Here is a 14,099-nt window from a genome sequence, read left to right on the forward strand (position 1 = left end):
GCTGTATATTGAGTTATTTTGAGGGAAGAATAAATTTACACTGTTATATAAGCTGCACACAGACTACTTTTCATTGTGTCAAAGTGTCATTTTGTCAGTATTGTCCCATGAAAAGATATACTTAAATATCTGCAGAAATGTGAGGCGTGTACTGTATTTCCATGTATGTTTACACATATTTAAACCAGTGTACCTATTTCCCATTTTCATAACAAAATATAAAGAAATGAAGCATGGCGCAAAACTCTCTATTGTGCCAGCCCACGCTCTGGCTGTGGACACAGCCTTAATTCTGGGCAGCAGCTGAAGCAGTGATGTTTAGTTTCTGCTCTCAAACATTAGATGGCTCTCTGAAACATCAGCACAGTCTGCATCGTGAATGCTGCCTTCAGGTGTCCTGGTAAATTTTAGACTCCAGAAAGTAGAACGAAATTTTATAGGCGGCAAACCTAACATACACTGACGTTTATACCGAATCCAATTGTGTGCTCTGCCTTTGTCCCAAACTTCTTTAACAGCGCGGTTCCCACGTTTTTTTCAGCTGCTGATCTATCAGATGTGTTTCGCACATAGTTTCCAAAAGGCAGAACTGCGCTTGAACGCAGCAGTGCCTGAAGCTAACGCTAGCTTTTCCCTCAGTGCTATGAGTTAAGCAAGACTGAAGGTAAGGGCAAATATTATATTCCTAAACTCTGTCTGCCAAATTTAATAGATATGAGTGCCACAGTGATGTATCCCCATTACCTACAGCGACCTGCAGTAGTCCGACAAAGCTGTATTTATTAAAGGGCGACAGATATGCTCACTTGTAGTGGCTCAGCTAATGTTAGCTACGCAAACGTCGCTCCTTCCACAGCATTAGAAACTAGATACAGTAACAATAAAAATCAGTACTAATAACTGTGATTGAACTTCCATTTGTGTCCTAATATTGGTCTTAAAGGTTTGGATCAATCTAACTTAGTAGAAGCTAAAGTAGTAGAGGTGCTGAGCTTAGCCAGTGCCCCAGTTTAAAAAACTAGGAGTGAGGTGTGTGTGTGTGTGTCAGGCTTTGCATCCCAAGCAGACCATGTCTCCCCTTTCAAAGTAAAAGTAAAAAAAAAAAGGCAGCGAGATTACATACTGCCACAGTATTCATCAGAAAGGGCAAATGTTGAATTATAACATCCTCCTTTTAATGTGAGGATTTGAGTGAAATAATATTATAGTAGTCTTAACAGTTGAGGGGTTTATGAGCATTTCATTGTAAAAATAAATCAGCAAATTAAATTTTAAAAAATGAGGAGAGGGCTTCTTGAATATGAAGACTTAAAGCGTGATGGGAAAAACTAAATCAGATAGGAAGGCATCTAAAGACATAAGATGCAAAATGAGGTAATAAATCAAGGAAGAAAATCAGTAAATGAATCCATATTATAAGTAATTGTTGACTGCAGTCTTACATTTTTGTTAGCCCGTAAACATGTTATCATTAGGGAGTTTGATTGTTTTTTGTGCTTTTAAAGCATAACCTAGATCTTGGCTGCACTAATGCTTGTGCTATCTTATCTTTCTGTACACAGTGCTGGGAATGCAGCCACCGCTGCCACCTGAAGCAGTCAGAGAGCTGGTGTGCTCCTGCCTGCAAAGAGACCCTGTAGCAGCAGACCTACGCTGCAGCCTCTTTGTTGCTGCTGCTCAGAGCTACAAGAGGGACTCTTTGCTCAGACCATTCCCTCCTCGATACTTAAATGGTGACAATAAGGACTTTGAGGAGTTGGTAAGCGCTGAAGTGACTGTCAGAACCTCTTGAAGATCCTCTATTATAGGCCAGTGGTAGCCTTAAGTATCTGGGAGCCTGTTTTAAAAGCTAATGTGGGGCCTCACCTACAGAAGCAACAGAAATCACAATATAGTTAGGCACAGAGAAAATCATGTGGGCCCGGCCTTTCCAAGACCATTTGGTGTACATACTTACCTAAATGTTCCAGTTTAATCATACAAACCTCATACAGCCTCAGGGGGTAGCATCAAGGACACCAAAACCACCATCAACTGCACCTCATATAGTCTGGCATAGCAGCCATATATTCACTCACACAGCTAACTGATCAGAATGATCATCCCACCTATGGATAGCGGTATCCCAGCACAAACATGCTTATTAACATGAAAAATTATACATAGCCTCATGTGGCGGGGAAAAAAAATGTGCACACACACACACACACACACACACAGAAAGACAGAGGGATGGCAGACTCAACAGTGGAACATAAAATGGATTTATAGCTACTTCACAAAAAGTATACCCAGTAAATAATAGGTAGCAAGTGTGCACTCCCACTCACAAAGTCTGGCCTGTTATCATGTGGTAAATGAGTGGCAAGAAAGAATATTTTTATTTTTATCTGACGTATAGCCTCTTAAGATAATTGAAACAATGATAGCAGTTACATTTACATTTCAGATAAAATAGAAACAGATAAAATGTAATATGATATACGTGCACTTGGTGGCAGTAATGGGCTGTTAATGGTCGCCTTATGTCAAGTATTACTCATAGAAGGATTTGATCATTTTACGAGGACCACTTTATAAACGACTCGTTAAAATTATAGGATGCTGTTATCTGACTCATTAAATCTGACTGAGAATTATTGCTGCTGAGAAATGAAAGGCTGGTTCTGTTTGTGTAATGCATAAGTTTATGGGTTTTTTTTTTTTTACTGAAAATTTTATCAAAAGAATATTTATGCATATATATTGTTCATGTTATCGATTTCTGTCTTTGTGCGGAATTACTTTCATGTCCAAGTGTGAAACCAAAGCCTTTAATGGCAGAAGTGGTTTCTCACTTTCAGAGATGCGTGTTTGAAGGAGTAAAAGACGTTGACTTTGGTCGTGTTAATATGATCAAAAGGGAGGATTGTTTTCTTCTCTAGCTGGCAGATGTGAACTCGTTGCCTGGTGTGAGAGAACTGGTGAGACTACGATCGGGAGAAGGAGATCATCATCTGGCTCTCGCGCACTGGATTCTGTCTTCAAAGAGCTTTGCTGTAAAGACACTACAGAAAGAAGAGGTATGTTACAGGCAGAGAGGCATAAACCTCAGCGTCTTTTACAACTCGCTTTTATGTTCACAGTGTGTTTTTCCGATCTTCACCAGTATGCCAAACTCTGCAGTCTGACGGAAAACGAAGGGATGTCTGCGCCTGTGCCAGACTTCCTGTTTGAGCTGGAGTACTCTGATCAGATGAACGCTAGGTTTGAGAGGACGAGGGAAGGACGAGATGTTTTCTATGCTTTCCATGGGAGCCGTTTGGAGAACTTTCATTCGATCATTCACAACGGGCTGCACTGTCACCTCAACAAGGTCAGTCTACTGAAATCTTTGTTTTTTTTTAATAGAGCTGCATCAAGTAATAGATCTTTAGGAGTAGGAGGAGTTTTAGAGGATGCTGAAATGCTGGAGTGGTAATCAGAGCGATACACTACCTTTATGTGGACATTTTTTACTTGCAGAACTCTGTGTTTGGAGAGGGGACCTACCTCACTAGTGACCTCAGTATGGCTGTCCTCTACAGTCCCCACAGCAGCAGCTGGCGAGAAAGCATCCTAGGTCCACTACTGAGCTGTGTCGCCTTGTGTGAAATCATTGATCATCCAGATGTTAAGTGCCAGGTGAAGAAAAAAGGTATGTTTAACTCAGTAACGCAGACTGTTGATCCTCAGCTACAGTTAAATGAAGTATGTCTGAAACATCGGCTACAAAGCTTTGAGATGGCAACCAAAAAGTCCAACTCACTGAAACACAGCCACACAGGCTCACTCCCACCTAATACTGCACATTGTACCAAGGCAGGGATAGCTCCCTTCTATGATATGGCACACTGTGGGGAAAGAAGTTGTCTAAATTTTGTCCTGAATGTATTTCAGACCTTCATATCAGATATAAAATTATGCATTAACTGTATAAATCCTTTCTAAGAATTTTCTGCCTGCTTGTTGCTCTTTAAATCAGCCTCCCACTCATTTTTCATTTCAGATTCTGAAGTCATAGACCGCCAGCGCTCGAGGGCAAAGAACAGTGAAGGAGGGGATGTACCACAGAAATACTTTGTAGTCACCAACAATCAACTTTTACGAGTCAAGTACCTGCTTGTTTACTCTCAGCAAAGGCACCTGGCCAGGTAAGAATCTCCTGGGACAAATGATGCAGCTTGCTTGCATGTAATGGATGATTAAAAGCATTCATAAGCCATGTTAGAGATAAAAATTTTGATGTCTGCATGTGTTTAACGCCTTTTCATACATACAAACTTAGACATCTGGCACATTATTGCATCATAAACCAGAAAGTTGAAAGTCGTGAAAACTTGAAAAGTTCACATTTATCTGAGTGTCCTCCAGAATGCAATGATTTGCAAATCTCTTAAACCCATATTTTATTTGCGGTAGAACAAAGAAAACATCAAATGTTTAAATTGAGAGAATGCATCATTTTCAAGAAAAATAGCTTTTAGCTTTTTTTTTTTATTTGATGGCAGCGACACGTCTGAAGTTGGGACGCGTCAGAAAAAAGGCCGGACAAGTAAGTGGTGCTAAAAAGAAACAGCTGGAGGAACTCATTAGGTTAGCTGGCAGCAGGTCAGTAACATGATTGGGTATAAAAAGCATCTTAGAGAGGCAGAGTTTCTCAGAAGTAAAGATGGCCTCTGGCTATTATAACAGCCAGAAGTTCACCAGTCTACAAAAAAACTGTCTAAAAATTGTGGAACTATTTCAGAATAATTTTCCTCAACGTAACATCGCGAAGACTTTGAATATCTCATGATCTACAGAACATAATACCATCAAAGGATTCAGAAAATCAGGAGAAATCTCTGCGTGTGAGGGACAAAGCTGATAATCAATATTGTATGCCTGTGATCTTCAGGAACTCGGACATTAAAAACATAGATGATTCTGTCATGGAAATCACTGCATGGGCTCAGGAACACTTCTAGAAATCACTGTCTGTGAACACAGGTCACCGTGCCATCTACAAATGCAGGTTAAAGCTCTATCGTGCAGAAGAAGCCAAATGTGAACATGATCCAGAAATGCCGTGACCTTCTCTGGGTCAAAGTTCATTTAAACAGACTAAGACAAAGTGGAAAGCTGTTCTGTGGTCGTATGAATTGAAGTTTGAAATTCTTTTTTGGAAAACATGGAGACTGATTCCTCTGTATTGGTGTCTATGGAACTGGCGGCTTGCACATCTGGAAAGACACCATCAGTGCTGAAAGGTATATACAGGGTTTAGAGCAACATATGCTCCCATCCTGATGGTGTGTTATTCAGGGAAGGCCGTGGATATTTCAGGAAGACCGTCCTAAACCGCATACTTGCATCTATTACAGTAGCATGGCTTCGCAGTTGAGCAGTCCGGGTGCTGCACTGGCCGGCCTGCAGCCCAGAACTTTCACAAATTGAAAACATTTGGAGCATCACGAAACAAATAATTTGATGAAGAAAACCCATCACTGCTGAGCAGCTAGAATCCTCTACCAGACAAGACTGAGACAGCATTCCTCTCCCAAAAGACTGTTGTTCAAAGAAGAGCGGATGCTGCACCTCAAGGCAGACATGCTGACAGTTTTTGTTTCTTGGCTGGCTTGGGAATGCCTCGATGTCCCCCTGGAAGAACTAAAGGAGATGGCTGTGGCAGGAGTGGTGTAGGCATCTCTGCTTAAACCCAGAGCCAGCTGGATGGACCTGAGTAGTCATGTTAATTAATGTGCATTATCCCTATTTGAATAAAGTTAAACAGAATCCAGGTTCAGGGTGTAATCTGCCTCTTGTCCAATGTCAAATAGGCGCCAGCTCCCCTGTGACCCTCACTGATATATCAGTTAAGAAAACTGACAAGCTGAAAAGGATAAGCGGATGAAAATAGATGGATGCTTGTTTTCATCCTGACAATGAGGTTCGTTTGCTCACTGTTCTGTGCTGATGATCACGGTTTTTCTTCCTCAGGCATTCCCGCAGCCGCTCATGGCTCCTCAGACACCATTTTGCCATCATGATGAGTCTCTACCTTCTTCTGCTCATATTCATCGGTGCCTTGAACTCCAACACCTTTGTGTCCTTTTGGAACAGACTATTCAGGTGACACGACAACAGGACAGATGGCCCGGATGTTTCTGATCTGCAGTGCCGTCCTGGAGGCCTGAGGGGGAAAAGACAGTTTTATGCACCTTTCTTCTGTTTTCTCTCTCCTATAGTTCTTTTCTTTATTTACAATGTATAATAGAGTATAGTTATCATTACTGTTAATTCAAGATAGCATATCTTTTCAGATAGCAGCTATGAGAATCGTGTGTATTCATTTTAATTAAATCTGTAAGCAGGTCTCTGTTCATTTTCAGACTGTTGCTGTGTTTCTGCTGGAGTTTGTATGATTTAGTAAACAATCGGTTTTGTAGCTAAGCTCTGTTGCCGCGTTGTTTTAGTCCTCTGAGGACACAATTTCAGCAACCACAGGGAAACAAAGAAAATCAACTTGTTTAAATCACAGTAATCTTTGTTTAAATAATCAGTGTCTATTTTGTTTTCTGTTTCTGGTTTGAAGTGCACTGAATTTCTAGTTAACTGAGCTTTTATTATCACTAATCAGTTTTTCAGGCATTAATAATGAACTGAAATTCCACTTTAAGTTCTTAATATTTAAAGGCCTGGCTTTGAATCTCTGTGCTTTAGAAGTTAATACATTGATATGTTTTTAAATCTTAACTAACTTTAAAAGTGTAGAATAAATATAATTTTTTTTTAAATGTATGCATTTATTACAAGCTGGTTTAACGTTGGCTGCGTTTTCACTCATTTTTATCCTTTTACCTGACCATTTTCAGAGGAATTTTTTGTTTGTCTCTTAAGTGACTTAACACTGACCATTTGACTCATTAAGCCTAAAAAAGGTGCCTAACTCAAGGGATAAACCAGTGTTCTGTCTACACATAACAGGTCATTTTAAATTGTAGCTTTAGGCACTTTGTTACTAGCAGCCTGTCCCAAAACACATCATTTGTTCCCATTTCTTTATTTGAATCTAGGCATATAATTGTCTTTTTACACCACCAAGGTTATTCCCAAAGAGCAAGGGGAAAAAAAAATCCATCAAAGACCTGACACAGGATCTGAGAGATGCACCTGGACCTTCAGTTGATCCATCTACTGTTCACTGAAGCTTCATCAGAAATGGTCTCAGGTGGCTGAGGTATGCCAAAATTACACAAGAACTGGACTGATAATCAGTGGCAACAGATCTGACTGAGTGATGAATCTAAATCTGAAAATTTTGTTTCAAATTGTCCTCAATATATATGGAGGAAGTCAGGAGAGAGGAACAACAGTGAGCGTTTGCATCCATCTGTAAAAACATGGTGGAGGCCCTGTCGTGGTTTGTCTGCATCTCAGCCAGTGGTTTTGGAGATCTTGTAAAAAAACTTATGGAATTACAAACACAGAAAAGTAGTCAGATTTTGATCCACCGTGCAATACCATCTGGAAAGTGTCTGATTGGCAGCAGCTTCAATTTCAGCATGACCGTGATCCCAAACACACTGCCAATGCAGTAAAAGGATACGAGGATGGAAAAAAACACACAATGGAACAATGGACTGGCCTCTCCGGTACCCACCACACCAAATAATGACTTTCAAGCTTCTTAGAATTGTGCAAACTGTTTTTGCCTTAGTGTATTTCTATGTATATTTGCACATTTCATTAAATCACTGCACCTATTTTCCTAGCAAAATTTTAAAAATGGGTGGCTCAAAACTCTTGCACAGTATTGGATTTATAATGATCATAAAATTAATTTCAGCTATGCTTGTGTATCCTGACAGCATAAAAACAAAGTGTGGCGTGTATCCTTAAAGACAGCACATCTGGTTAAAATGACTTTCTTTAATGTAAACAGTGTGAAGGATCGGAGTGAGGTGTCTCTTTTATAATAGTCTGCTGTACTTTTCTATTGTTCTCAGGTTTTGTGTTGCATTCAAATGTGGGTTACCTCTGACAGGGGCACATTTATTACAGCTGGCACACAGACGGTTCTCTTTTAACTGTGGTTCTTTTATCAGTAAGAAAAAAGTGAGAGTGATATATGGGTTTGATAACAGAGGCGGCCTGCTTTGGTGACAGATGCTGTTTTCCTAATAGATACCTGATATGCTGATGTGTGCATATTAACGGCTCAAGGAAGGTAGAAAAGAGAATCTATTTATTTATTTATTTTTGGGTGCAGCAGTTTAAAATGACAAATGAAATTAGGGTAAAAACATTTGTGAAGCTCGTGTTAACGTTATTTAATTTATTCATAAATAATGGTAGTACAGCACCTTCAGCCTTTCTCGGGTGTCTGTCTTTATTGAGAAACAAGTCTCTGTAGCTTAACTAAACACCAAATATTATTTTCATGTCTCATTATGTCACAGATACGACTGACTAGCAAGTTTAAAAGAAGATGAAAGACTTTGCAGGCCTTTGTTTTGGGTTAAAAACCAATTCCGTCTTGCGAAATCCTTCAGATAAACTGCTTCTGTTCATCAGAAATGGCTCACATTTGAAGGTCACAGAACAAACTGCCCATTGTTGGTCCACACTTTATTCCCTTTATGCACAGGCTTCATTATTGCTGCCTCATAAACGGTCTGTTATTCAATAACCATCAACCAAGAAGGGGGCAGCAACTGTAGAGGGGACTCACTGGTGAAGCAGGAAGAACTCCCAAAATGAGAAGTAATCACTCAGAAGAGAGAGGGTGTACCTACATTATTCCTATTCTAAATGTTTATGCCTCACTTTGTTGTATTTAGAAAAACCTGCTTTTATTGCAGCTGGTTCATGCATTCATGATTCAACATTCACTGTTTAGTGGTCTGAACCTAAGACAGGTCTGCAGTCGTGTATAACGTTTACCATCTTAATTTAGCGTTTATGTACTAACATTTGCTCCGAAACTCTCACGTACAGGTAGAGGCGAGAACTGGCCTGTCAGAGTTCAGTACGGTCTGGTGCTTTTAGATATCCTCTTGGATCTGTAAATTGCAATGAATACTCAGCAGCTACTTTATTATTCAACTGCTTGTTAACACAAATAACTAATCAGCCAATCACATGGCAGCAAATCAGTGAATCAGGTCATCTTGACCTTGCATGGTCAAGACGACCTGCTGAATTTCAAATCGAGCATCAGAATGAGGATGTGAATTTGTATGTGACTGATCTGAGTATTTCAGAAACTGCTGATCTACTGGGATTTTCCCACACAACCATCTCTAGGATTTACAGAGAACAATCTGAAGAAGAGAAAATGAGCAGCAGTTCTCTGGGTGAAAATACCTCATTGAGGTCAGAGGACAACGACCAGACTGCTTTGAGCTGATATGAAGGCAACCGTAACTCAAATAACCACTTGTTACAGCCAAGGTACGCAGAAGAGCATCTCTAAATACACAACATGTTGAACCTTGAAGGAGATGACCACAGTGCACCCATCTTCTGATGGCTGCTTCCAGCAGGATAACACACCATGGCACAACATGACAATGAGTTCACTGTACTCCACAGCCACCAGATTCAATTCACATCCTGGATGCACAGCCAACAAATCTGCAGCAACTGTGTGATGATTCAACCTTGTTGAATCTGAAGGTAAAACGGGTCCAACCCAGTACTAGCAAAGTACCTAATAAAGTGGCTGGTGATAATACTTTATGGCAGCTGACAGACTGATACCTATTGCTGAAATTGCACTTATTTTCCTTCTCAGCCTGTTGATTATGTGGTTTATAAATGTGTGGTTATGTAAATGAGAATGTTTTCAAAATGTACCTGTTGACACTAAAGCAAGGGAAGCATTTTTTTTTTTTTTTGTGGTTTTACTGGTCTGGCCACCTGAGCTCAGCTGAGGCTAAAGGAAGCTAGTTTGCTATTGGTGCAGGTGTTTGGTCTTAACATATTAGAAAGATTATTGAAAGATTATTATTATTATTACTACTAAATACGGTATTTAAATAGGTAGTCTCACTGTAAGATACAATGGTATTATCTCTAATATAGCTAAAAAAAACAAACAAAAAAACCCCCAGAACTGTCTCTTTACACCAGGCAGGTTATTTGTAAAGTATCATGTTAGTCAGCTTTTTATGAATCATCTGTTTACTGCTGTTTCTAGGCCATTATGGGGTTGATTGAGACTGTAATAATTTGGATTAGAATATTCATTCATTGATAGGGAAATCTAGTAATTTAAGATGTAATTTAATATTTTACCCACGTGACAGAGAGAATTTGACATATCCGTTTACTAAGCAGGAGGGTTTTCATGACGTAGTACATGATTTAAACTTTATTGTCACATAGAAGTTAATATAATATACAAGAAAGTATGTTTAAAAAACAAAACAATGATAAGAACTGTCTGAGCTCGTATAAAGCAGTGCACGTCACTCGACAGCATTAACTAAAAGCTGGAATAATAAAAATCCAGCCTCATAATCCTCATAAATAAACATACAGCTCATAATAACAGTACAGAATATAAGATTTAAAATACAAATCATTTGACAGGATTTTACATAAATTTCTGTTGCAGAAAAATGGTGATTGTTGATCAAGATATTCACACACTTTAAACATAGCTGCCTTTTTTACATTGTGCTACACGTTTTCCTCTTTGTTTCCTGTTAGTTCGGACAGTCCGGGACCAAACACGCAAAAAGCCCCTCGCAGTTACTCTGTAAAGAAAAAAAAAGCGAGTGTTGGATTCAGAGCACAGTAAAGAAAAATTAGGGATAAATTTGATGTTTTTGTTTTTTTTCTATAACGTTCCTCCTGCTACCTGGAGGTTGTTGTGGCATATGGGACTGTGAGGTGCAGTCAGGTGATTGTGCACACACTTCCCAAAGTGTTGCAGGCAGGTAGGATCGGACGGGGCGCAGGTCTGAGAGCACGATGGACGCTTCAGCAGCAGACAGCTTGAACAGGAGGTGTGCTGGCAGGAGCCCTGGCACTCTTTCTTCTCCAGAGATGTAGACCTACAGAGCACGAAATTCAGATTATTGTTAAAAAAAAATGCAACAGATGAGGCATTAAGAAAAAACCCTCCAAAAAAAAAAAAGGGGGGGGGGGGGGGGGTGTGTATTAAGAAAACTTCAATACAGTCACCTGGCAGAGCAGATTGCAGAAGGGTTGGCCTGACAGTACTCCTTGGTGCACTCTGGTTGGCAGCTCTCTGTGTCCAGCGGTTCAATCACTGTTCAGATTTAAACAAACTCTGAATGAGAATCAGACTTTATATTCTGAGCAGCAAGAAAAAAAACAAAAAAAAAAAAAACCAAGAGAACTGTAAAAGCTCTGATAGTGTATCGATAACAGTGACACTTCTTTTCATCGGGGACAGATAAGATGAGTAATTATGGCTCAGAAACCTTCGATTCAAAGGAAGCCTTGACCACACTATCAGACTTCACAGCTCATAAACAAGGTTTACCACAGAGGCACCATTCCCGCTACACTGACTTCCAGTGAAAGAATAATATAAAGAATATTTTATGTGTCTTTGTAGTTCGACCCCACTTTACTTCAGAGTTAAATGTTGCATTTTGCCTACTTCATCTCATTGCTGAAATTAACGTGATGTTTTGCTTGAAATATTAATAAATCAGTAAAATAAACCTCAATCTTTTATTTATACTGATCATCTTTTTTTTGTGATGCAAAATCAATATCATATTTCATGAGTGCTAAAATGCCACCCAAGGACCCGACGTGCACTGCGTGCTTGTCATCATTTGAGGGTAACAGTCCTGTTACCTGCTTTGCAGGTCCCTTTGCGCTCTGCACCCGGTTTATCAGCTGCTGAGTCCTGAAAAAAGCACACCAGCCCCTCATCGCACTTCCCCAGATAGTCCCACGTTCCCCCGCAGGTCTCCCCCACCGTTCTGGCACACACGGGGCAGCAACCGCAGACACCAGTAGTGATACCCCCTTTACACTGGAGCTTCAGCACCCGCCGGGAGGAGCAGTGTATCTGCTCGCAGGGCGGGCAGTGGAGAGTCTGAAGCTGCTGGGCGTCCGCAGGGGATGCTTCCTCCGACCCAAACGCCCCCAACAGGGAACTCAGAAACAACAGCATCCACATCATTGATCGGCCTGATCTTATCCTGAGGTGAGAGCACCTGTCAGCACCTTTTATCTCCCTGGGCCCCTGGCATGTCACATCACAGGCTTTGTAATTTATGAGCCACAACCTCCTCCCACCACCAGCAGCCAATAGATGAGAGCAGGGGGGCAGGTGGGTGTCACTGGATGGATCCCCACATCTTATCTTGACACTATCAACAGTATGATTTTCTTTTGAAACAAGTCTTCCATCTCAACCCTGTTAGATAAGTCTGATGAAGGTGGAGAGACTGCCCCCCCTTTGTATTTGGAGTCACATGACCTCTGAAAGGGGGCAATTCAGTGTACACCTGCAATCAGGTAATGACCTATTTCTCAAAAGAACAAAAGGATTAAGACATCAGCAGGTTATCTGATCAGGACACCTCATAAGGTTCGTACCTGAATAAAAACAGGTTGTGTACATACCAATAAAAAATGTCTGTTTTCACCAAGTGTATCAGCTCACAGTGGAGATTGTCATTGGTTACTGCATGCCATTTCCTTTCTCTTTATCCAACTTGTGACAAACTGCTGTAGAAGCATACTTAGTCCTCAGTAAGTCATAAAAAATGAAATAATTGTGTAATATTGTAGCTTCTACTGCAACTAAAACATTCAAATTGGCTGTTTAGCATCTTAAAAGGTTTTTGTATTGTTTTATTTCAGTTGTTGAATAAAAAAAGCCCCACAATCGCAAAGCAACAACACTCATTTGTTTAATGACTTTGCTTTCCAGAAGTGCTCTGTGAAAAATCCTGGAGGACGTAAAGACAGTTTAATAAGACAGTCTGAAACTACGGAGCCCCTGAAAGGTCACAGTGAGAATGTTTTTAGATCACTGTTTTTGCTTTGCTGGGTCTGCTGACAGCAGAGCAACAATCTTACAAAGGAAGATAAAACTATATTAAAAAATATGAAGAGGCTACACACTGCACGACTGCTTATTGTGATTTGGTGCTATAAGTAAAAGTGAAGTGAAAGGAATTGAATAACATTAAAAACCCAGTTTTCAACCTTAATCAGTCCTCCAGGTTTTTTTTTTTCCTAAGTGTATTTGGTTTGTAATTGTCCCTGAGCTGAGGCTTCACTGACTTGATGTGACTTCAACCAGTACTGCTCATGACATTATTTGAACCTGCTGTGTCCTTCTGTACACCCTACACTTTATTCTGCACAATAAAGTGTTTTATGCTTTGTTAAAGGGTCACTTTATGTTAAAACCCACTGTCTCCACATGAGGATATACTTTATTGTTCTGTTTAAAGATGGTGCTTAGCTGTTATACTTATCAGGTCAAAGTTAAACCCAAATAGCTTGGAGAAATTAAGAATGAATCCCAAACAGCAGCTTGGGTCTCAGGAGGTTAAAAACAAAGGTATTTAAAAATGATTTCTAGCTGGTTTATCACCAAAGGCATTCCTCATAAATTTAATTGGCAAATAACTGTAAAGGGAAACAAAATTAAACAGCAATTCAAAATTTCCTTTAACTTTATAGCCGAAGGCTCTACTTTTAGAAGCTGAAGAGACCGTAAGTAGGCCTGGAATCTGGGAGCAAAGTGCTCCGTTGGGATACTATGATACTAAAATACCTTTAATATGTGATGGGACCTGGTTATTCAATTCTGGATTTAACAGGAAGTCAAATAAGAAAAGCCAATATAGGAGAAATATGCTCTGAAATGAAAGCTATCCATGCTTTCATTTCATCTCGACTCGATTACTGTAACAGTCTCTATTCAGGTGTCAGTCTGTCGCTACTTCGTCGTCTGCAACTGATTCAAAATGCAGCAGCACGATTACTAACCGGCACTCATAAACAAGACCATATATCCCCCATACTTGCATCCTTACACTGGTTACCAGTCAGTTTTAGAATTGATTTTAAGGTTTTATTATTTGTTT

The 14,099-nt window shown here is 40.0% G+C and overlaps 1 protein-coding gene across 1 annotated transcript; it reads left to right on the forward strand.

The window, feature by feature from the left end:
• Positions 1–600: 600 nt before the first annotated feature.
• Positions 601–6,719, forward strand: parp16 (poly (ADP-ribose) polymerase family, member 16). The gene is made up of 7 exons (XM_030731961.1): positions 601–664; positions 1,563–1,759; positions 2,925–3,062; positions 3,149–3,355; positions 3,505–3,676; positions 4,028–4,172; positions 6,001–6,719. The coding sequence occupies exons 2-7, from the start codon at positions 1,571–1,573 to the stop codon at positions 6,134–6,136; spliced, it is 987 nt and encodes a 328-aa protein (XP_030587821.1). The 5' UTR covers positions 601–664; positions 1,563–1,570; the 3' UTR covers positions 6,137–6,719.
• Positions 6,720–14,099: the final 7,380 nt, after the last annotated feature.

This window comes from Archocentrus centrarchus, chromosome 6, assembly GCF_007364275.1.
Source record: "Archocentrus centrarchus isolate MPI-CPG fArcCen1 chromosome 6, fArcCen1, whole genome shotgun sequence".
Classification (NCBI taxonomy): domain Eukaryota; kingdom Metazoa; phylum Chordata; class Actinopteri; order Cichliformes; family Cichlidae; genus Archocentrus; species Archocentrus centrarchus.